We start from the raw sequence: 25,112 nt of genomic DNA on the forward strand, positions 1-25,112 counted from the left end.
TACCATTTATGAATTCGTTTATTTAATATTTTAAGATGTAGGAAAAGTTGCTGAAGTACCATCCACTCGAGATTTTTTTTATAATTGTTAAGACCAACTAACAATCTGAATACTAATTAATATTATGAATGAGCTATATTTTTTCTACTCTGAATAATTTTTACTAAATTGTCCAATACTGGAGACTAAAAAAAATTTTCGAAGTGTTAAACGTCCATTCACGTCACCACCGTAACACAAGATTAATTAGCGTACCTTTCTGGCTTAGATAAAATTTACGTGATAATTTGAAAACTGATCGAAAATGGTTTAATATGTCACACATGCACCATCGACGTTCCGATGAATTTAATTGATTTTGGCCGTTCTGTGTATGACAAAATATTGTCAGAGAAACGAATTTAGAAATAATGCTAACTTTTTCGAGTCATTTATTATTATATTAATCATGTAGTTAAGTTTACTTACTTTATACATATAAACAATTTTCTTACAATATTCTGAATACTAATAATGAGTTAACACAGCATGTGACATTTAAAGTCCGTTTATTATGGAATTAATAGCTATTCCTTTATTTGTTGTGAAGGACATTATGGAATGATATTCCTCCTGTGTATTAATTGTATATCCATTTGCACAACATGATGGGCATTTTCGTTTGTTTCACTTTATTCAAAACAAGATGAATAACCACTATGCTGACCGCGTGCTATCTTGTTTACACACTATCACGTGACCTACGTCACACGAATAGTCCTTATTAATTAACACTAGTGGAATCGACCTTTATAGGCTCTTCTACGTCTATACTTATGCAAATTGTTTAATTGTTACTGAAATGTATTTACAAGATGTCATAGCAGTTACTGTGACGTCGAATATGTGTAAAAATAAATCCGGGATGAAAGGTTGACTCCGGTGATAGTGAATTTGTGAATGGACCTCAAAAATAGATTTTTGTATTTAGTCTCTAATATTGTACATAAATATTTGTCTTCATTAATAATTATTAGCATCAACAAGTAATATAACAATGACTAATCTCACTATAACTTAGTTTTTCTTTATAATGTATATAATCATTCTCGATATTTGTGTATTAGCTTCAATATTTGTCAGAAAAAATTATATAAATTTCCATTATCAGATTTTTATTTTTTCAAGTGATGTCTGAAGCGTTGAGTAAAAATTTTCCGAGTCCATTTATACTCGTTATCAATTCATAAAATATACGTAACATATGAATATTCATTTAACATCAATCTAAAACACAATAAAAGATGTTCCATTGTTTATTTCTACACTTTCATATTTGTCTCTCCGCCCCGTGGGCACTAAGAGAGCATTTTTTTTTTTTTTTCTTTTCAGAATGCCCTCTTATACAGCACACAATGGAGGCGGTCGAGTAATACGACATATATGGGATAGACTGCCCATAAAAAGTTCCTAGTGTTCTCTGACCGGATTAAATGCCGGCATTATATCTGTATTTCACTAAAAGGAAGAATTTGTATTTAAAGATATAAAATATATCAAAACATATTGGATAACAAAGTGTTTTAACGTGATGATCGTTGGTGATATAAAATAGTGTTAAATATCATAAACGCTATTCAATAGTAAAGAACTGTAGATTAAAATTTATAACGCTGTATCAATTAATCAGATATAAATTATTGACAAACTCAAAGATAAGATAATTTTTCCTTATACCTTTGTAGACATTTAATTTTTTTATTATTATTATTATTAAAAGCAATTTTAGATACCAGGTGGTACTGATGCGAGAATTGATATTGGTATGGCTGGAGGGGCGACACAATGACGCTTGATAGTGGTTTGTAATGTTTCGAAACGTTTTGAATCTTTTCTGCAGGCTTTCTCGCAAGAAATATCTCTGATATAGGTATATTATATATTTAATAAGTGCAATAAACAATCTCTAATTTATGCAATGTTTTAATATTTTGAATTTCTTAAATATTCATGTTTCATAATATGTAAACAATATTGGATATATTCACATATAAAAAAACAACTATTTAAAATGTATTTGTTAACATATAAAGTATTACTGAAAGAAATCTGATGTTTGCAATTACCTGATCATATACAATATACATATAAAAATAGAAGGAATATATATATATATTCTATATATAATAGGAGGAATATATATATTAATATTTGCATATAATTAATACAATTTATTAATTTGAAAACAGGTGAAAGTAATTAAAACTAATGCAGAAAGTATGGTACTTTATTTATAGAGATAATGGTGGTTCACACAATATATATAGCAGCATCAAACAATCAACAATTATGTTTTAGTTAACTGTGCGGAAACTTCCAATATTTTTATTGCAGTATATATATTTCGTAGCATACTCCTCGTGTGTATATATATATATACATGAGGAGTATGCTATGAAATATTATTCATTTCTCTTATAGATACTTGTAATACAGAAAAATTGTTGCTTATATATAGTACTACATACAAAGTTAATCTGCATACTGTAAACATATATGTTTATATGCTATTTTGTGTACAGTACATCAGACAGATAGATATTTTGTAAAATCTACGTAAAAAAATATATTTAAGAAACACATGCAAAATATTCTGTAAAATATTTTTATAATAATTAAATTTGAACTGTACATTATTGTTGTTTTTTAAAATCTGTAATATATTGCTAGCATATACAATATATAAAGCTGATACAATAAGTTTTTCTAGGTAAAATTGTATTATAATAACTGGTTCAGAAAAATAGCTTTTTTATTTTGATCTAACAAGTCAAATGACATTGCAGTGAAATCTCCCAATCAGCTTTTTTGCTCTGATACTCTAATTGATAGTTCTGCTATGAGGCTAGTACATGAAGTCAATGGCATATGTTGCTGATAATGTCAAAATAAATATCTAATCTTATTTTTTCACTTTGAAATTATCTTTTTATTTTCTGTTAAGATTTTAAATAAAACATTTATTTTATATATAAATATATATAATGAAACAAAAAATATATATTAATTATTTAAGTAAAGAATATGTTTAGTAATTTTACTTATATTAAGTAAAATAATTAAACAATTCATAATTTCTTTTTAATTAAATATATTCAAATATTATAAACTCATTCTTTGTTCATAAATATGTATAAGACAATATTTTCATTTAAATTTTTACCGTGTAGTTTTTCCTTAATTAAAATTCTTTATTTAAAATTTATAGATTAAAGAAAAGTATTAAAAATATTAGAAGTTTTTAATATTGACTTACAGCTATTAATTATTTTTCTTTAGTTTATGAATTCATTTACGCTACGTACAAATTTGTAAATACATATACTATATTTATAGAATAAATGAGTGTTTTTTTTATTTAACATTAATAAAAATTGCTGTACATTTGAATTTCTTATGTTTTATATTATGTGAGATGATTATATTTTTTTCACCGGGCTTGAGTTTTTTTTATTTGTAAATTATCAATATATTTTTTTATTCTTAGATTATAGTTATCAATTGCATAAATACGATTGATAATTCTTTTATAAAATTAAATAACATAAAACTTTTTCTTATTATTTTATTTTATTTAGAATATTTTTTTACTTTGTTATCCACTATCTATTTTCTGTTTTAGACTATGATAAATCTATTTTATTGTGTAATAGAATTTTATCTTAATGTATATGTCTGAGAGGCATCAGATAAGTAGACATTTGATGTGGTTACAGGAAAAACAAATTTAAATATTTTATATTTTGTATTAAAATAATAATAAAAAGTTCAAAATGTAAAATTTAGGAATAACGCAAGCTGTAATATTTTTTTTTATACGAGTAGAAATCATTTTGGGAAAATTGTTACGAGAATTTTAGATTCTATTTTAATTAATCCCGAAGAAAATAAATTGCGCATTTTTTTTTATACCAATTGTATTTTTCTTTAAGATTTATATCTTTATTTAATTGCATAATGTTAATATAAAAACTGATAAGTATTTTAGTCTATTTTGTAAAATAATTCTACTTCAGAAGTAAAATTTAAAATAATCTAATCGTATAATATTGATTTTCAATTAACCGGTAATTTAGATTACATAATTCGGATATTTTTTAAAAGTTTTCTATGATGTAATTATTTTTTTTACACTATCAATAAAAGTTTCTATATTCTAGAAAAAATGGGTTTAATACAATATACAATGCAGACTGCTTATTGTAATCATATACTTGTTGATCAGTGGTTAGTTAATGTTATTGGAATTAACAAGTTTCAAAGCATATAAATTAAAATATTTTGATTATTGCAATCAAAGTTATGTTTTAATCATTATTTGATCAAGGTCCAGTAGTTTAAATCATTAACATTTGTTAATTCTATGCAGAATGAATTACTATTAATAATAAAAATTTTTTTAAATTATTGTACTTAAGTTATACAGGATTTTTTTAAAATTTTTTTACAGTCAGATTCAATAAAATCAGAATTTTCATTAATTGTAATCTTATTTACTCATCCTGCTTAACATTTTTCAATTTGGTTATCGTTATCAGTATATGTAAGTCTTAAGATTATTACAATAAGTGGATATTACTGTACTATTTAATAATTTTTAATTTATTTTAATGTAATAATTTAAAGTCAAATCAGCATCTTGTTATTTATATATATAAAATACTTAGCTTAAAACTGTCACAATATTTTTTCTGTAGTGAAAAAACAAAATAAAAATAGTGGACCGGAAATCGATGAATTATCACAGTTTTTAAGTGAGTTAGTGAAGTGAAGCGTTCTTGGGGAGTAAAGTGAGTAGAGATAGCCCCTTGCAGAGGGTTGAATTGTTTCAAAACTTTTCTTATGAATAGTCTATATTGGAAAAAGTGGGAAAACTCATGCAGTGATCAAGCAAAGTGAACTAAGTAACCATGAAATTGGAATATTTTTCTGTGGGTTGTTTAAAAAATTGATGTTTCACCAATTCGAAAATAAGAATGTTTTTTTTCGTTCTGGAATCTGAGGATTGTTTTATCTTAGATGAAGAAAATCTGAAAAAAAAGATTTGTGTCTTTTGGACTTGATTTCTTGCTGTTCTCGCAAATTAGTTGTATACACCTCCACACTCAAACGAATTGGAAAAAAAAGTTTTTTCAATTTGTTTGAGTGTGGAGATGTATTTCTAAACAGATCTGAACATAGTGCATTATGGAATTCCCATTCAGAATTAGACAGATAAAAATATAACTATTATTGAAATTTTTGATGTGAATAGTTTATATTGAGAGCAAGTGGATGAAGCAAGCAAGGAGTTGGGCTGCTGTAAGCAACTAGGAGGGCAAAGCCTCCTAGTGTATATACAATAGACTCTCCCACATCTAGCCCTCTCATATTTAGACTCTCCCATATATAGACTGATCAAAGGCAACCACAAATTTTTGGAAATATTGTACATTGCAGTATGGAAAGGTAAAATTCAGAACATTGTGTACATTTAAAAAGTTTTTCTTTTATTAAGATTAATTTGGAGTTTGTAGGAGAGCATAATTCATCAACAATTGCAGATGTGATCATGATGAAACATTGGTGTAACAGCTCATTAGTGAATCACGATTAAAACAAACAACTTTAACACAGTACTTTCAAAATTAATTGTAATTGTCAATGTCAAAATAGTTTTATACATACAATAAGCATGTATGTTAGTCTTATTTAAAAATGATCACACTCCCTTATCCAGATGTTTCTAATGTCTCGATCATTCCCATCCATATTAGTTTGGATAAGGAAGAGCCTACTGTATGTATAAAAATGCATGCGATTTGCAATCAGTTTTAAATTTTCTAATTCTATTTTATCTCATGTTTATTGTCTTTTTAAAAATAATTCATTCTACTGTTCTGTTTTGTTAGTAAATGCACACATTTTTAGAAACATTATAAGTAATGTTAGTTATAATGCTATTATCAATTGTTAGTGTTTTATAAATTCAAGCAACTAAACTGATATGATTATGAATCAAAAAGTATTCTTGATTTTCTATTTGTAAGATAACTCTCTTCCTTTTAGTTATATATGATATTTTTTTTATATTTCTAATATATCTTCCAAAGCAACAGTTTGCTGTAAATTTGCTTAATAATACATTCATACACAGAACAAAATTCAAGCATATAATCTAATGAGTAGGATAATAGTGCTTTAACAATATTTTTTGCCAGTTAATAGAATTTAGTTGTTTTAAAGGAAAAAATTTAATAGCAGTCTTAGTTGGAAAAATAAATTGACTCTTTTAAGAAATAAATATAAAAGAAAATTTGATGTCCGAAACAATTAAATTGTTTATGAAAATATATATTTAATATAAATAAATAACGACTAACCCGTTACAAAGCTATACATCCACAAGAGCCGAATTATCGGGCTAGAGTTGGCTATAATAAATAAATAATTAATAAGACAATTTGGCACTAGAGCTTGGCATTAGGTGCCATGCTCTGTGAGGCGATCGGACTGAAGGTCCGGGTAGCGTAACTGGTAACGTATCTGCACGGATAGCAGAAGTTGCGGGTTCGAGTCCCGCTTCGGGCCAATTTCTTTTCCTCCAGTTCCAAATTATTAAAATTATTTATTTAATTTAATTATAATTATTAAGTTTAGTAAGAGATGGCACCTAACGCCAAGCTCTAGTGCCAAATTGTCTTATTAATTATTTATTTATTATAGCCAACTCTAGCCCGATAATTCGGCTCTTGTGGATGTATATATTTAATAATTATAGATTAAAGATTGTTCAAAGCAGAATGAATATTTATTACAGTGATTCTCAAACTTTTTCAATCCACCGCCCTCTTTGTTCCATAAAGTTATACCCAACGCCCCCCATGTGAGAAAGGATTGGAAATATTCTTAGGAAAACTTTTCTACGAATCTCACACTTTGTGCCCTTACCATACATTGTTCTCGACATCTGGAAACCATTAAATGCAATGTTTCCTCTTATCCGTTTGACAGAGGAAAGGGAACTTTTACCTTTGATCACCGTTCAGTACCCTGCCTCCAGCGCCCCCCTAGATTTACTCACCGCCCACAAGGGGGCGTTATCGCCCACTTTGAGAAACGCTGATTTATTATATTGCAATCAGTTGTTTAAGATAATCAATTGAAGCTATATTTTAATTGTTACATTATGCATTTAAAAACTTTCCAAATAGCATAATTATTTTGTGTATATTAATTATTAATGCATAGTTTACCAACATAATTTACTTAATATTAAACTTACATTAATATATCATTTGAATAAATTTTAGTAAGTACTGTATAAATATTGCATGTATATTTAATTTATTTAATATCTGCAAACTTTCCTAGAGAAGTATAGATGTGTACCATTTTTCAGTAGAGTTGATGATTAATATTAATATAAATCTATCTAAAGATGAATTTGTATTTTAAGTGTGAACTTAGACAAAATAAAGCTTGTATATGATAACGTAAGAAGCTCTATTTTTGAAAGATTGATCAAAAGATTTAAGACTTTACTGCAAAGAGAAATTACTTCTTCCCTTCTTTCATGTAATGTCTAATTCTATTTTCTTTTTCCTCGATGTAATCTGTATATTTTATTACTTACATTACTCTAATTAATGGATATTAATGTTTCAGAAATTTCCATATTTTTCCTGGTTATTGATGACATGAACAAAATTCATTCAATATTATTCGTTTTATTTCATCCGTTATATAATTTTCGGATAGTCATGATAGACTCAAAAACCATGGAAACCAGAGAATTACTTGATCCATCAATTTGATACGAAGTGACTACTAATGTATTTTAAATCTGCAATAAATTGTTTTTATAAATCATATTGTGATTGATTTTATATTATATTCTGAAAAATTTAGCAGATTTATAACTTTCATGATAATTTTTAGCAATTTGAATTTTATTCGTCGAGAACAAAAGAATTATTGAAATTTTTATTAAAGCTGTTTACTAATGTTTAGAGTTTATATTTAGTAAATCCGTGCGTACTCTAAGATACCTCAATAAAATTCAGATTCTTAATGAGGAGATTTGATGCATGGCTATATTTTTAATGATGAAAAATAATCTGTTGAAATTTAAAATAAAAAATAATCTAACTACAGGATTTTGATAAGTTTTGACTATCCAGTACACATACCTTTTTAGCAAAAAAAATAACAGAAGGAAAACTATTATATTTTAAAACCTGCACATATAAATTCATAGTTGTATTGATGTTGAATAAATTATTTTTATTAGCTGTATACTTTGAAAAAATACTGTATCTTTGCAAGGAGATTGCAAAACACACAAACACGAATTTTACAAGACACTATGAGAAGATATCTTAAATTGAAAAAGTAAATTTTACTGTAGAGTAAAAAAGTGATCTAAATATGGTTGAAATAGTCAATTTTTAGGTTTCGACACCAAATGATTTTAGTAATGTTTGGTAACATTTTAAGCTATAAATGCCCTCTTATATATTCCTCCTAATCTGTAGAGTAAGATGCTCTCGAAAAATAAAAATTGATTTTTCTAACTTCAGGTATCTTTTTATAGACCACAATATATATATGTATAAAGTAAAACAAGTTTACTGAATTAAAAATTAAAGGGATCTGAGAGTAAATGGCATTCATTTATTAAATAGTATGTTTTTGTAAAGAAAATAAATTTTACATTATAAAAAATAATTTATTTGTACTTAGAAATATATTTGAAAGTTATGCATTATTAAGCAAAGTAATTACTAAGCATCAACCAAGAGAAATAGATATTTTTTTTTTTAATTGATTTCATAGTATATTTTTAGTGTGCTATATCTACTTTGATATCTACGTGGATTGGGGCAAAGTTATACTAGATAGTAATATAAATAAATTTTATATTGGCAAATCTACTAATACAATAGAAATTACTATACTGTAGAAAATAAGATGTAGAAATTTGCATAAGTCAATATTTCTAAGATCAATAGATTATTTTTTTTTTTAATTATGTAATGTTATAATAAATGCAATTATTACATTTGGCTATTGAATTGAATGTAATAAATTATCCATTCTACTTGCATCTGATAAGTTAATTGAATTGAAGACAAGACAAATTTTTTGTTTTATAGTTTGACTATATACATGCATAAAGAAACATAAGAATAAGTGAAACAGGATCAGACACATTTTATCCTAATAAATACATCATATTTAGATACATATCTGAAACCACAATTAGATGTATTATATCTAATAATATATTTTATCACTTCTAATTCACTATTATGACTTTTTAGTGTATATTTAATATAATAAGTAAGATTGCATGTTGCTTAGCAGTCGTTATAAGAGTTTTATCACGCAAACTAATAACTGGTATTCCTATCAAAAAAATATTCATAATGATAATTATTCTGAATTCTGCAGAAAGTCTCTATTGTCTATAAAATTTAAAAAGTGAATAAATTAATTAATTGTTGTGTATTATGCTAATAATTACATTAAAAATGACTTTAATGTAATTATTCATTTTTCAATAAAATTCAAATGGAAAACATATAATAATTAAATTTTATTGTTAAACTTATAGAAATAGCTTATATTATTTAACAATTAATTTTAGACATTTATATACTATATAATTTTGGTAATCCAACATCTATGAGACCAGAAGAGTGTCAGAGTAAGGAGATTGATAGATTATTGGAATTAAAAGTGAATTCATTGGTTTAATCGTTTGGAAAGAAAATATTTGAGATGCGTAGTTTCAAAAACAGCTAACTCCACTTTCTCTTGGTCTGAAAGATAATGGCCGTGGCTGATTTTGAAACTAACCTCTGGTTTTCGTCCCTCTTTTTATTCTTTCTTTTATTTTGTAGCTAGAAGAAAACTGCCACTTAAAACTGGTTAAATTAAAATTAAAAACACTAAACCTATAAACCAGCAAATTTTTATAACAAGTGCAAACGTTTGCTTGATGATGCCCATTCAAAATGGGCAAAAACGTTTGCACTTGTTATAAAAATTTGATGGTTTATAGGTTTAGTGATTTTAATTTTGTAGATAATTTAGAAATTTATAACAATCATCATTGATAAAAATAGAAAAATAAATAAGATCAAAGTGCTTAGCTAATTCTTTTAAATATGGAAGTTTTGAGCTAGTGGGAAGCTTGTTTACAATTTGACAACAGTGCCACTAATACCAGAGAGAGAATTAGTGTTGGATTACTGGACACGCCAAACTAGCAAATGGCTGGATTACTAAGATTGTGCTGTATATTGTTTTAAGTGGTTATTTTATAAATGAGTACTTATCTAAATGAAATGCACGATTATTCTGCTTAATCTGTTTTAGATTTTTTTTTGTAGTACAGTAGAACACTGATTATCTGAAGTAATATGGACTGATGTTATCTCAGACGACCAAAAACTCAGATAACATGGATGGCATGGCCATTTCGGATTTAAAATTATGAATGTAAAAAGATTTACTTGGTATAAGTTTTAAGTCTCCCTTTTTTCTCTTTAATGAACTTAATCGATTAAACACATAAGAATAACATTTTTTACATCATTTCTTAATTCTCATTTTTACAACAATTATATGTATCAGTTGTATAACTGATACATATAATTGTTCTAAGAATATAAATGTGTAATAAAAATGTATAGTAATACATCATTTTAATATGAATGATTTGTCTCACATTGAAGTTAAATAATAAAAGGTAACAGAAACATTATTTTTTAATGTACAGTATATTATCATTTTACACTTTTGTTTTATAGCAGTTCCTCTATTGTTTGCCAAAGCAGTTACTTAAGCATCAGTCACACACACAGTAAAGTCAAGGTTAAAAGCACTATGTTGTTTACTGTACACTCTTGGTGCATTCATAGTAAAGCTTTTATGAACTACGTATAAGAAAAGTAGGGTATTCGCTTACAAGTTTCCCTCGGATAATGCAGGATCTTGGTTAATTGGGGTATTACCGTACTTCCAATAATAATTCCTAAACACTTACATTATATAAGTTAATAAAATATAACTGAATAAAAATATAATAGTTATTTAAATGAAAAAATTTTGCTTTAAAATGCAAAATTTAGAATTAGATATGAATAACATATATAAATAAAAAATTATGCTGTGATAAGTACATTATTTGGAAAATAAAACTACGATTTTTTAAAATTTTGTAGCATAATAATGTAACATTCTGATGAGTTTTATTCTAATTATTTTGAGAAGTAAGATATATTAAAATATTTTCAATTATGTATTTAAATTTGTAATGTTCATTTTATTACTTAGATAATTATATTCAATTTTTCAAATTAGGTATGGATCTAAAGAGAAAATTTTATTTTTCTTGAAGATGTGATTAAATGAGAATGAGTGTTGTAAAGTCTTCAACAGTTCATTTTATTAACCTCATTACATATAAAGGAAAGAGTGAAAGGTAAATTTTTACTTTTTGTCAAAGTTATAAAATAAAATAAACTTTTTAAATTAATGTAATATTAAAAGGAGGAAAACAAAATATTTATACATTAAGTGATAATTTTACATTGTTTTACTAATGTAAAATTATTTTTTATGTAGCCAATGTAATTACAAATTAAAAAACAAAATTATTTCTGATGTTTTATTTTAAATTTTAAAGTAAAGTGCGTGTAAAAGATTGAAAAATCAATAAAAGAATAAATAAGGTTATTGTTTGTATTTGCTTAAATATTAAATTTTGCATATTAAGAAGAAAATTTTAGTGATATTTATTCAATAAGAATTAAATACGCTGTCATTATTATTGTTCAGAATAGAAATTATGTTTATCTCAAACAACTATAGGTATGATAGTAATTAGGAAAATATTTAATAAATATATAACTTCTCTCAAAATATATGCAGATCATGACAAACTTTTAGCTCAAAATGTGCTGTATTTTGAATATTTCAATTAAATCTTGTGAGAGAAATAATGCACATAAATGAATTTGACAGTGTGGAGTCCACTGTTAATGTCACAGCAAAACACAAGTCGGACTACTGATCAGAACATCTGAGCATTCCAGTAATCATGTTGCCAAGTTAGTGGATTAACATGAAATTGAGTAAGAGATTTAGTGAAACTTATACAGTATTACTTTTCCGGCTCTGCTATATATATAACAGAGGGAAAAGTGTGACAATCAGTCAAAAAATCAGCTTCCAATATTTTTACATTTTTGGACTTGGGACCTTGAAATGTCAAGAAATGCAAAAAATTTGGGTTTTTTTCCTGTATGTGTGGATGTTTGTGTATGTATGGGGAGCATAATATTGTTCGTCCACTTTAAAGCTTAATAACCCCTGTGCATTTTGTCAAAAATTTTTGAAATTTTGCAGGGTGGTTTGTGTATTAGAAGGATTGATACTATTAAATTTTGGTAGTTAAAGGTTGACAAGGTGGGGAGATAAATGGGGTCATGGGTCATACCATGACCCCATTTACCTCCCCACCTTGCGGTCATACCATGAGTAGGGTCAGACTTAATGATGATTTTACTTGTTATTAGCATTTACAATTTTTTATAAAATCCATCCTTGTCCTGAAAATTAAGCATTTTGCCATTTTATAATAATTAAAAATGTAGAAAGTTTTTAATAAAATAACACAACAGATGGTGCCACCAAAATTTTAAATATTGCTGGGAAAGTTAAGCAACTAGTTGCTGGATTTTGTTGAAAGGAATTTTTGGGAATTGATTTTTATATTTATATAGTATTGTGTTATAAAATACTGTATTTTTTTGTGTACTTAAAATAATGGTGTAACAATCTTAAATATTATGCCCATTTGAGTGTTCAAGCTCAGGCTCAATATTATTCCACATTTAGTGAGAAATGGAGTTTGAATTAGTGGGAATCTTGTATATTTGGCAGCAATGGCAGTAATACCAGAAAGTTGACTAATGTTGGATTACTGGACATGTCAAACTAGCAAATGGTAGATTATTAAGATTGTACTATAATTTCACTGTCAGATCGTTACTAAAAATTAGAGAACATAACTTACTTTTATGTGCGAAATATATAATTAAAACTAAATTAAGCAAATTCATGTTAAAATTATGAATTATGGCAAATGAATTTATTCTTTCTGATGTCATTTAAAATTATATTATAATTATGGCACAACTGGAAACTGTTGAACAACTGCAACATTGAATGTTGAGTGTTAGTATTGTTTTACATGTAACAGATAAGACTGTCTGGCACTGATTTTGAAGTGTATGGGATTATGGGAGAATTTTACACACTTGTCTGGCAACTAGTTACAGGATACCTGTCTGAAGATAATCGGACAAAATCTTAGTGTTGTCCAGTGTCGAATGCCAGATATCTGATGCTGGATAAGCTGAAATATACAGAATTCATTGCAATCTTTCAATCTATCTGGTAATTGCATGGCAGCAACAGGAATATACAGCTTTGCTCCATAGTGGAAATAACAACATGGTTGAACTCTATGCCTAAACTGGCTGCTACTCAGTGATGTGTGAAAGTAAATGATTGACTTGATTCTTGACATTAAATATCTGATACTGAATAGTTGTGAAATTAGGTTCAAGTATGGGATATTTTGTTGCTAACTTGTATCTAATATAGAATAAGAGTGCCAGGAAAGTAGAATACTGGAATGTATAGTTTATGAGAAATAGATATTGTCTTTTGGCAAAATAATCTGGAATACTTCTTGCCAAATTTAAAATATTATTGACTTTTGACTATTTGACTATTTGACTAGTTGCAGATTAATCCCTATATACAGTATATATATATATATTTTAAAGTCATACTTGTTATGATTATTATAATTGTCATTTGTTACAGTTTCTTTAGTGCTTAAACAAATTTAATAAATTATTTCTTCAGTATTCAGTTATATTCAATGCTTAAAATATACAGTATATTAATATTAATTATTTTATTGGGACTCAGAGTATAAGCAATTTGCTTATTTCTTTCATGATTCGTAAACCAAAAAGTGAATTGAAATATATTAATACTTATGATTATTTATTTAGAAGAATTTTAAATCTATTTAGCTGATGATGGTAGAAATAGTTTGAAATGTTTTTCTATATATTATTCAGATGTTAGTTTTAGTTTTGGACTACATAAAATGCAATTGATTCAATGAAAACAATAAATCGGCAATCTAAATTGATTTAATGTTATTTTTGGCTGAAAAAACAAATAATAAAGTAGGACCATCTGAAATTGAATTGTTTTAGAAAGATGTTACGATATAGAAATTTTGATTTATTTAAAAAAAAAAAATGAAAAATGTATTTATGTAATAATCCTTTTTTTTCTATCAAAATAAAAAGAAAATTTCTTAAAAGCAATAAAAGATAATCTCTTAAAAGTAATCAGAGATAAAAGATAATGATATAAATAGATATACTGTATACCTCGGCAGATAAGACGATAGTTGAATCATAAAAAAAGGCCCCGAAAATCCAGGGTTGGCTTATAGGAAAAAAAAAATTAGATTGAAATTTATATAAATTAAAACCATTACAGTAAAACAGACAAACTGTAATTATTTACTAGTAGAGAGTAGAGTATGTCCACAAAATAGAATAGCCCATACGATGTTTTTGTGAATAGTCAAAGTCTTACCTGAATGCTCAAATCAGTGTGAATGCTTGCAACAATCACAAGGCAGTGTTGCCAGATGCAAGAAAATAAAATTTGATGTTCTTTCAAAAAATTACGAATCTATATATATAATCGAGATGAATTGATAATAATAATAATAATAATAATCAGTGCAGAGCCCAAACGGTTAGGAGTTGAAAGTTGAAATTTGGTACACAGTTAGGGTACGTCACGAGAACGCACACTAAGAAGGGATTTTTCGAAATTCCTCCCCACAGGGGAGAGGGACAGGATTAAGTCTTAACACTTCCATCAACAATGGAAGTGTTAAGTAACAATGGAAGTGTGAAGTAACAATGGAAGTGTGAAGTAACAATGGAGAACAAGAGAAAGCGATGTGCAAGATTTACCGGCACTGGAGAAAAAAAAGAAAGAAAGAAAAAGAGTAATATGTTAGAACATATTCAATTTTCAAATTTAAACACATTAGTTTGGTTTTTCTTGACCTTTCTTTAGAACATTCGATGAAAATCGAACAATATTAGAACATTTGATTTTCAAATTTGACCTTTCTTTAGAAATACTTAGTTTGTTGATGAAATTACTCTATCTCTTTTGAGACTATAACATAATAATTTTAATATTTATATAGGCCTGGCGTTGCTTGGGCAAAAGTAACGATAGCATTCGCTATCGTTACTTTTGCCCAAGCAACGCCAGGCCTAGTAGAACATAATTCCGTATATGCTATACAGTGTTATTATCCAGATGATGATTGTTGATCTAAACTAAATTCATAGGCTGTTGATAGTTTGGGGGTCGTCTTGTAGGAAGATATATACTAAAACTATAAAACTTCGATGAAAATTTATACCTTGTCTTATCTGCCGAGATCTACGGTAAATGAAAAAATATATAATTTTAAAATTTTGAAATAGCTAAATTTTTAATTTTTGAATCAGTTTTTTACTCATTTAACTTTTTTGTTAAATAATTTGTGTAAATATTTAAAACAAATATTCTATTTATCTTTTGTAAAATTAAACTCTGTTATAAACTTCAAAAATGTTTTTTAGAAAAAGAGAAATCTGTAAAGACAATCCTAGATATAAGGCCCATCAGTGACCAAGTGGTTCTGTTCCCTGAACATTGGGAGTTTAGTCATGGGTTTGAACCTCGCCATGACGGGCTGGTCACGTGGAGTTTTCCGGGTTTTCTCCACCTAAATAGGGGCAAGTTACTCTTAAAAAAGACCGCCTGGAAGTCATTTCCTAGGCAGATTGCCAAAGTGCTGCGTTGCTGTAAATGAACAAACAAACAAACAAACCTAGATATAAAATCAGATCATACAGATAAAAGATATTTGTATACGGTAGACTGCACTATCGGACTATATCAATGAATAGATCATTTAATCCAATTAATCAGTGGCCCATTTATGTGGATGTTATCTCAATAAGCTGTGGAAAAAAAACCTTTTTCCATAGTAGTCTAATAAATAGGTATAATGAACAGTTTAAATTAATCATGTATTAACCCAACAAAATTCACACCTAATTGCTAATTCCAGCAGTCAATGAACAAGTAATTTTAATGTTTGAACGTTTTCGGCCGTCTTTCAGAGGCCCTCGTCAGGAAAAATGCACAAAACAGAAAAAACAGTTCTATCTTTTGAAAAGTTTTAGCTTTTGAACATAGCTGTGTTCTAATTTTTTAAACATTTAAGTGATGTTCAATACAAAGATCATTACATATTACAACATATGAATAAATTATTTTTTAAATAAAGCTATAAATAAATTTATTAATAATATAATATATGGTGTACAGTAATCATACAAGGTGTGTGTGAAAAGTTTGGTGAATGGTCTCATAAAATAAAGGAAAGAAGAGATACAAACAAAATACATTTACTGGCATTCAAAGTAATCGCCGTTAGCGACAACACACATTTGACATTGGTTGTACAGCTGCTGGAAGCTGTGAGCAAATGCTTCTTTCAGTATCGCACAAAGCACCATTGTCACACATCGTTGGATCTGCATAACGTCGGAAAAGCACAGGCCCTTCAGGACTCCTTTGAGGCGGGGAAACAAGAAGAAATCTGCAGGTGCCAGATCTGGAGAAAATGGAGTGTTGAAGAACTGTCACCTGGCATGTAGCGAGGAAGTGCCGTACGTGGCTCACAGTGTGCAGATGGGCGTTGTCATGGAGCAGAGTCCACTGTCCACTCTGGTACAGCTGTGGCCGAAGTCACTGGATGTGTTTCAGCAGCCGTTTCAAAACTCCCTCGTAGAATTCTACGTTGATGGTTGTATCGTTGGGTAAAAACTCATGATGGATCAAGCCCTTACTGTCGAAAAAGGCAATCAACATCTTTCTTTCCGTCTCTGCAGCATTTAAACCATTCAAAAACACACTTTTTACTCACTGCTTCCACACCATACACTTTCACTAACATTTCATGTGTCTCCATTGCCATTTTGCCTAATTTGAAGCAAAACTTGATGTTCACACGTTTCTCCATTTCGCAGTGACACTCCTCCTCACACTGACTGCGTTGCATTGTTTGTTGTGCGCACTTCCGTTTAACTGACGTGATTTTGATGCTAGGGGGCATTAGTTGGCAAGTCTCTCACTACGTCTCCATGAGTGCAATATCCTAACCAGCGTGGTTATTCAACTATGGGACCATTCACTGAACTTTTCAGACGCACCTTGTATATTGCAATATATTGTAAATATTTTTGACAAAATATAACAAAAATCTTATTAAAAAAATTAATAAAATATTTTTATGATTTATTTAATAAAAACATTTTAAATTGTTTGAACAATCCATCTTAATTTCTAGAAATGAAAATATTTCATTAATTTTAACATTTTCAAAACTCATTATCTCCAAAGTGTATATTTTATGGAAATGATGTAAGCTGTAAAATTATTAAACTGGAAGAAAAAATTTTGACTTTTAAAAAAATAAGTGTCCTAGTTATATTGCATAAATTAAAATACAGAGAAAGATCTATATGAATAATTTCATTAAATATTTTAAATTATTTTTGTTTGTATTAATGTTTTTTATAGAACTGTTTGAGACCATGTCCACTTTAGAAGAAGAACTATATGAAGCTGTCAATAACAACAATGTAGAATGTGTAAAGGAACTTCTAAGAAGAGGTAAATAAATAATTTATTCACATAGAAAATAGTCATTCTGTCTATTTGTTAATAGTCATTCTATATATTTATACTGTATTTCCTCATATAAATCTCAGGGAATAAAGGTGCTGTTAAAAATAAACATTGGGTTGAAAAACATGGTAAACATGTTGAAGTACTGCATTTTATGGGGCAGTGGTTTCCAACTTATTTTTATCATGGAACTCTTTTCATTTTAGTAAAAAAATGTTAGAATCCTGACTATTTTTAATGATTATAGATAAAACAGCAAATAAAAACCCCAAAAGCAATTTATTGAAAATGCAAAAAATAAAAATAAAATCAGATTAATAATGGAAGGCAAATGGTCATTAATGTGAAGGGTTAAACTTTTTCTTTCAATATTTTAAACAGCACTAGTGCCTGGATTTGTATCTTTGTTACTATCCACCATTTTACTTTCCTTGTCACTAGAAACATTTGAAGTACTTGCTACATTTTTCTTCAGAATTCTTCTCTGAGCCTACACTTCATGATTTTTTAATTTGAGGCATACGCAATACTAAAAGAACTATAACTTTGTACTGTTCCCATTATACTTTTATATGAAAAATACTTAAAATATCACAGAATGATTGTAATGCAAAACTCTAATAATCTTGACTGATACACTTGCTTATAAGCTGTACTGTTGTGCTACAACACACTACAGATGATGGGACATTAATTAATTAACACCTTGGTGACATGTGACGCTCGTCTGACATGAGTATCCTGTCGCTAGTATTATGGTATGTACTGTACAGTACCATCAGACATCTGACTGGCCACTCCCATCATTAGATTAAATAGGCTTGTGCTAAATATCAATGAATTGAAGCATTTTTTAAACAATTGTATTATTATTTATATCTTAAAAGCATTCTTTATTTATAAAATTTAAATAAATGACTTTTAAATGGTGTCTGAGATTGAGATGAGATTATTTATATGATGAGAACACGGAATTTGTTAACAGTAACATATTACAGTAGAACCCTGATTAACCAAAGTTCTGTATTATCTGAGACAAGTGTGTAAGTGAATATATTCCTTTTCTTACACTGTAATTCATAAAAGAAAGTTCAAAATATTAATATATATTAAAACATGGTTTGTTTCTGTTGCCTTTTATCATTTAACTTTAATAAGACAAATCATTCATATTAAAGTGTAACTACAATAAACATTTTAATTCATAAAACTATTGTACGTATATTAGCTATATAATAAATTATTATTCTTATGTATGATTAAATTTACTAAGATATGAAAAAAGACTTAAATAAATTTTTTATATTCCTAAATTTTAATTCAAAAAGGCTGTGGCCATTCATTTTATCCAACTTTTCGGTTAAAACATTGGTCCGTGCGACCTCTGATAATCAGGGTTTTACTGTATTTTTTTTTTACATTAATACCATTAAATATTTAATTTATAAATTAAATTTCTTTTTATCAGTTTTAGCACATTGTATCATTAAATTTCACATTTGCACAAACATCTGATTTTATAGTAAATGTCTTTATATTTTATTTATTTAATATAATTTCTACTTCAGTATGCTAATTGAAGCTCACAGTGACTAAATGCAACAATGATGATTATTTTTATTCAGGTGCAAATGTAAATATTTTAGTTCATTCTGGACGTACAATTTTAGGCCGAGCAGTTCAGTTAGGAAATGTAGATGTAATAGAAGTCTTACTTCATGCAGAAGATTATCTTCCACCTGAAGATAATTATGAAAATGAAGAAATTGAAGATGTTACATCATTGGAATGTTACTTAGAACCTGGATTTTTGTCATGGACACAAGATAACAATGAAACAAATCAAGTAAGGTTGCTAATTTTGAAATTTTTAATTTTTACTATTTAATTAAAGCTTAAATGGAAAATATTTTTGTTAGGAAAATAGAGATCAAGGTAATAGTATGTCTGAGGATAATTCATGTTGGACAGAAAATAGACTCTCGCTTAGTGATGGTTGGAAAGAGCCACCTCAGCCAAGTTTAGGAGGACTTGTGTTATTTCAGTCCTTAAGAAAATTTACTTTTCATCGAAGGAAATGTGACGTTAACTTGCCAGATTTTTACGATCGCATGCCTATTCATTATGCTGCAGAAGGTGGAAAAGTTGAAGTATTGGAGATGCTTTTAAAAGCAGGTAATTTGATAAATGTTTTAGAAATACTGTATGTGTACATGATTTAGTCACCTGATTATGAATTTAATATTTTAACTGTAAAAGAAATAAAAACAATCAAAATTTCCAAAATTTAAAATTAGTAAAATTGAAAAAAAGATTTTTTTTTTTTTTTTGCATAAAATAAAAGATGATAAAGAAAGCTTGCTAATAACCTGTATTATAAATAGTTTAATAGACAATTATTCAAAATTGAATAACTATACTCTTCAATAATAATGCTGAATGTTGTGAAGTGATTCTTTATCTAGTCATTGGATACTTAACTGAAACAAAAATTTGACTACAGCACTTTCAATAGGATAGTGGTGTTGCACACATGAATTACTTACATCTCCTTGGCACTATCACTTGAAGTGTTTGAGGATAGATTAATTTCAAAATTGATCATTGTAATTGCTTGATTTTACACTCCTTGATTATTATTTGTAGAGTAAAATGGAAATCTCAGTTTACAAAGACAATCTATACACTGCCTTTGTAAAGAACAATATGTTTAAAAACAGGCCTGGCCAACCCAAATTGTTTCGCGGGCCACTTTGATCACGTGTAACATTAAGGTGTGCCACAATTTAGGCAAACATGTTTCTAAAAAAGTAAAACAAATACAAAATGAATAAGATTTTATTGTTATACCAAGAGTTCGTACTTGCACTTTCGCATTATAACAATGACACATGCAAATTTTCATTTATTTAATTGTTTTAGTATACACATAACAGGAAACAAAAGTTGTAATAGATATATAATATCGCTTAGCGGGCAACACAATTTAACGTGATGGGCTGCGGGTTGGCCAGGCCGGGTTTAAAAGAACATATTGCAACATTTGTTTGGAAATTATTAAAATCTTTTAGAATGATCTCTTATGAACATGCCATGTAAGATAAAGTATGTAGATATGTGTTTATAAGCTCAAGGGAACCATTTTCAGCACCTTTAATTAAATTTTTTTTTTCATTTTTACAAAAATGTATTTTTGTAGTAGTTGTTGTTACTTTGCACCAGCACAAACAGTTGGTGCAAAGTAATTTTTCAAAATTAATTTGCAGTTTGTATTCTGTATTATGAAATATTTATTAATGACTGATAAAAAGTACAAATGATTAAAAGTCAGCTTCTTCCTCAGAAAATAAAAATCTAGGTTATTTGAACACATTTTACAGAATTAAAATTCTGAACTGTTTTAGCGACAGACTCCTATGTGGAGAAATAGAGAAACAAAACTTTCAACTGGTCTAACAAAATCCAGGCATTCATAACCTACCAATTAGTTCTGTAGTTGTCTATGTGTCTAAGTTCCAGATCATTGAGAGACAGAAAATGACATGAATAAATAAATCACATGCAATATTTCACAGACTGCAGAACTATCATGAATTGTGAAGTATAGATGTGTGTTTTGCGTATTTTTTTCATTCTGGTTCTGTTAATGTTTTGTGTTCTTGGAAATTGTTGCAGTACTAATTGATATGTTGTAAATTTTCTACTGGTCTTTTGTAAGGAGTTTAAAAATTCATGTTATTTTATTTATCCATGTATTCCCTGAATATGCATCTGTGAACTTATAATTCTCCAGAACTGATTGTAATTTTCAAAACATTCTTAAATAAAGACGAGTGATAAGTTATAAGAAGTTTTATACCTAACATTTCTAATAGACTACATGAAATATATACATTTATTTAACTCATAAATAAACTAGTTTAAAACTTTTACCATATATCTTGGCTTAATTTTCTCTTTAGTGGAAATTTGTATCTATCATAATTCAATTATTATAAAGTGTCATAAACTGTGTTTTTAAAATATACTTAAATGAATTCTGAGTTCTTGTGTATATTAACTGAGATAGAGTATATTAGAAATAATTATTAACTATTAATTAAGTGATCAGAATGTAACATATAAAGAATTTAAAAGTTTAAATTTTAAACTTTTATTTTAGCTTTAATTCTAAAAAACAAATTGCTTGTAGTTAATCAGATAAATATTGAGTATATTGCTGCTTTGGCATCAAGTTTTGTGTGTATGAAGCATTATTTCACAGTAATATAGGTTTACAATTACTTTTATAACAATATGATCAATGTAAAAAACCTAATTATAACTTTTTACATGAACATTCGAACTAAAAATGAGCTTTTATGAGAAAATATGAATTAATTATTGGAAGTTAATCACTAAGTCTCAATGAAAACTGTTTCCTTTTCAGAAGATACTTTAGTTCCAGAGTTAAGAATAAAAATTTAAGGTATATTAATATAGTATTCTATTTCTTATTTAAAATTTGTATTTTAATTTAGTAATTAAAGAAATTATATGTTAATTTAATGAGAAAATTGGTGTGGAATCCATACATTTTGTTTACAAATGAAAATAAATTAAAAAGTAATGAAAATAAAATTTAACAAGAATCGTGGAAATAGTTTTGCATCAAGAAAAATACTTTCGTTAATTATTTGGCATTAACATTCAAAGGAAGATAGACAGCTTTGTATATTCATTACTAAATCCTACAATGTGTAAGTTATCTTGCAATTGATATTTGCATCAAAAATTTAATATTAGGTTGCTTAATTCAAATAATAATAAACTTTTGTAAAAAATATTTCATTTAAATCGTATTTTCAGGTTGTCGAGTAAATGTATCAGATAGTGAGAATATTACTCCTCTTCATTTGGCAGTTTCTCGTGGCCACGAGGAAATTACAGTGATGTTGCTTAGTGCAGGAAGTCGTGTCAATAGCAAAACCAGGTATATCAGGTATTATCTGCAATTATCAAGATTGAATGTTTATTGCATTTAGTTGTAATAAACATTGACTTTGAAATAAATCAAACTAAGTAATTAGTATTTAATTAATGTAATATGTGAGTAATAAATGAGTAAATATATTATGTTCTGAATATACACCGTTTTTTTTTTGTATAATTTGTTTTTAGTGATAAGTCGTCTGCTCTTCATATTGCTGCTAGTCGAGGATATCCTGGTATTGTAGAAAAACTTCTAAATTTTGGTGCCAAGATTGATATTTTAGATGCATCAGATCGAACACCTTTATTCCTTGCCATTAATCGTGCCAATCATCAAGTTGTCAGAATATTACTGCATTGTGGAGCAAAAGTTAATGTCGAGGAGATACATGGTAAGATATCAAGATTTAAAATCTGATATAATTAAAATTTTATTATAAAAATTAGTTTCAGAATATGTGTATATATTATTTCTTAATTTATTCCAAAGGTTATACTCCTCTGTCTGAAGCTGTTTGGCAAAAAGACTGTGATCTAGTCCAATTGTTAATCCAAAATGGAGCCAAAGTTACAGGTGTTCATCATCTTTTACATTATAGTGTCTTGCACCATTCCCTCCAATTAACAGAACTTTTACTTAATGGAGGAGCATTTGTTAATGTTCGTGATGATAGTGGTGATACACCTTTGCATATTGCTGTTAGAGGGGCACAAGTTGAAATCTTAAAACTGTTGTTGAAACATGGTAAGAAAATTTAATATGTACAAAGCATAAGTAATACAAATTGTGCTGATCTTTTATAAATGTATTATGTATTGACATAATACTGATACATTTAATATTTCCATATTTATGTAAGGGATGCCAATAAGTAATCAATTATTTTAATATAAAAGACAAATTTAAATATATAAACAAAATTTTTATAATCTTAATCATTATTAATGACAGTATTCTATCTTTACTACAAACATTCAATTCCCTTTTTTGTATAAAGCTGTTGGCTATGACACAAAAAATATCAAAGTGTGTTTCATTTGCTCTAAAGATCTAGACAAATGATAGATGGAACAATGCCCAATAAATCTTGCAGAAGCAGTAGAGCTTTCCATTTGAACTACTTAATTTTTTCCTCTATAGATTTTGTATGTGTATTGTCATGTTGAATAATTATATCTTTTCTGTTGAACAAGGCTGGTTTCTTTTTTTAAATAATTTTGAATAAAACTGTTATAATTGTTGACAGTACAACTCAGCAGTAACTGTTTCTCAGGGTTTAAACAGTTCAAAATGAACTATACCACTACAATCCCACCAAATAGCCAATAACATTTTTTTACAGATAAGCTTGATTTAGGAGTTGGTTCTGGTTTCTGGTTTGAAGAAAGCCATTAACTGGATTACTTAATATTTTGATAAATGTTCCATTTTTCATCTGCAATGACAATTCTGGTCAGAATTGGATGGCTATGTAATTTAATGAGCAATGAAATACAAATTGTGTCACTAATTTTTATATGCATCAGTTAATTGATGTGGAATCCATACATTTTGTTTACACACTTTACTGATTTCTTTCACAGTTGATCATGTTAGTTACACAGTTTGTTACAGTTGAATCAAGTCTATATGACCTAATTTTCTCAGATAATTTCTATACACTCAATATCAGTTCAGTGAGATTGAGTGTTCACTAAAAATTTTAAAGCATCATTATACAATTCAACATTATTCACTTTGAGGCTCGTCAGATAGATCATAATCACCAGCAGCGAATTTTTGAAATTAACGTTTGACATTTGTTGACCTTCAATACTTACAACCGTGGTAACAAAAAATTTATATTAAATCCTGAATGAAAATGAAATAGCATACAATGATGAATATGATTTTTGGAATATACAGTACAAAGTCCACTATTTTATTGCAGAGTAACAAAAGTAATTAATTATTTTGAGAATTAACTCACTGTGTTTTACTGAAAACCATGAGGAAATATGTTTTTACTCTTGCAGTCAATGTAAAACTAACTCCCTGAAAGTAACTGTGATTACTTTTGGTAATCAGTTAATTTCAGAGTAGTAGTTTATGAGTACATTGAAATTTTTAATATGAGAATATGTCTCTGGACAAAACTGTAGATATTCAGCCTGTATTCATATAATATATAATCAGAATCTTAGACTTAGTTTGGATTATAGTTTCATAATTTTTAAAGTAATTATTACAAAGGTAATTTTGAATA

At 27.6% G+C, this 25,112-nt stretch overlaps 1 protein-coding gene across 4 annotated transcripts in view; it reads left to right on the forward strand.

The window, feature by feature from the left end:
* The first annotated feature begins 1,778 nt into the window (after positions 1-1,778).
* LOC136968683 (ankyrin repeat and death domain-containing protein 1A-like) overlaps positions 1,779-25,112 on the forward strand; it is a 28,046-nt gene continuing 4,712 nt past the window's right edge. The window contains exons 1-9 of one of the 4 annotated variants that reach the window (XM_067262699.1): positions 1,779-1,909; positions 11,253-11,300; positions 11,392-11,512; positions 17,788-17,880; positions 19,521-19,741; positions 19,815-20,070; positions 22,744-22,876; positions 23,056-23,258; positions 23,357-23,611. In XM_067262699.1, the coding sequence (XP_067118800.1) occupies positions 17,802-17,880; positions 19,521-19,741; positions 19,815-20,070; positions 22,744-22,876; positions 23,056-23,258; positions 23,357-23,611 (1,147 nt within the window). In that variant the 5' untranslated portion in view covers positions 1,779-1,909; positions 11,253-11,300; positions 11,392-11,512; positions 17,788-17,801. The remainder of the gene's footprint in view (positions 1,910-11,252; positions 11,301-11,391; positions 11,513-17,787; positions 17,881-19,520; positions 19,742-19,814; positions 20,071-22,743; positions 22,877-23,055; positions 23,259-23,356; positions 23,612-25,112) is intronic. The other 3 variants (XM_067262691.1, XM_067262711.1, XM_067262703.1) reach the window with 3 other exon arrangements.

The sequence above is a fragment of the Centruroides vittatus genome, unplaced genomic scaffold, assembly GCF_030686945.1.
Source record: "Centruroides vittatus isolate TY-2023 unplaced genomic scaffold, ASM3068694v2 contig_1033, whole genome shotgun sequence".
Taxonomy (NCBI): Eukaryota; Metazoa; Arthropoda; class Arachnida; order Scorpiones; family Buthidae; genus Centruroides; species Centruroides vittatus.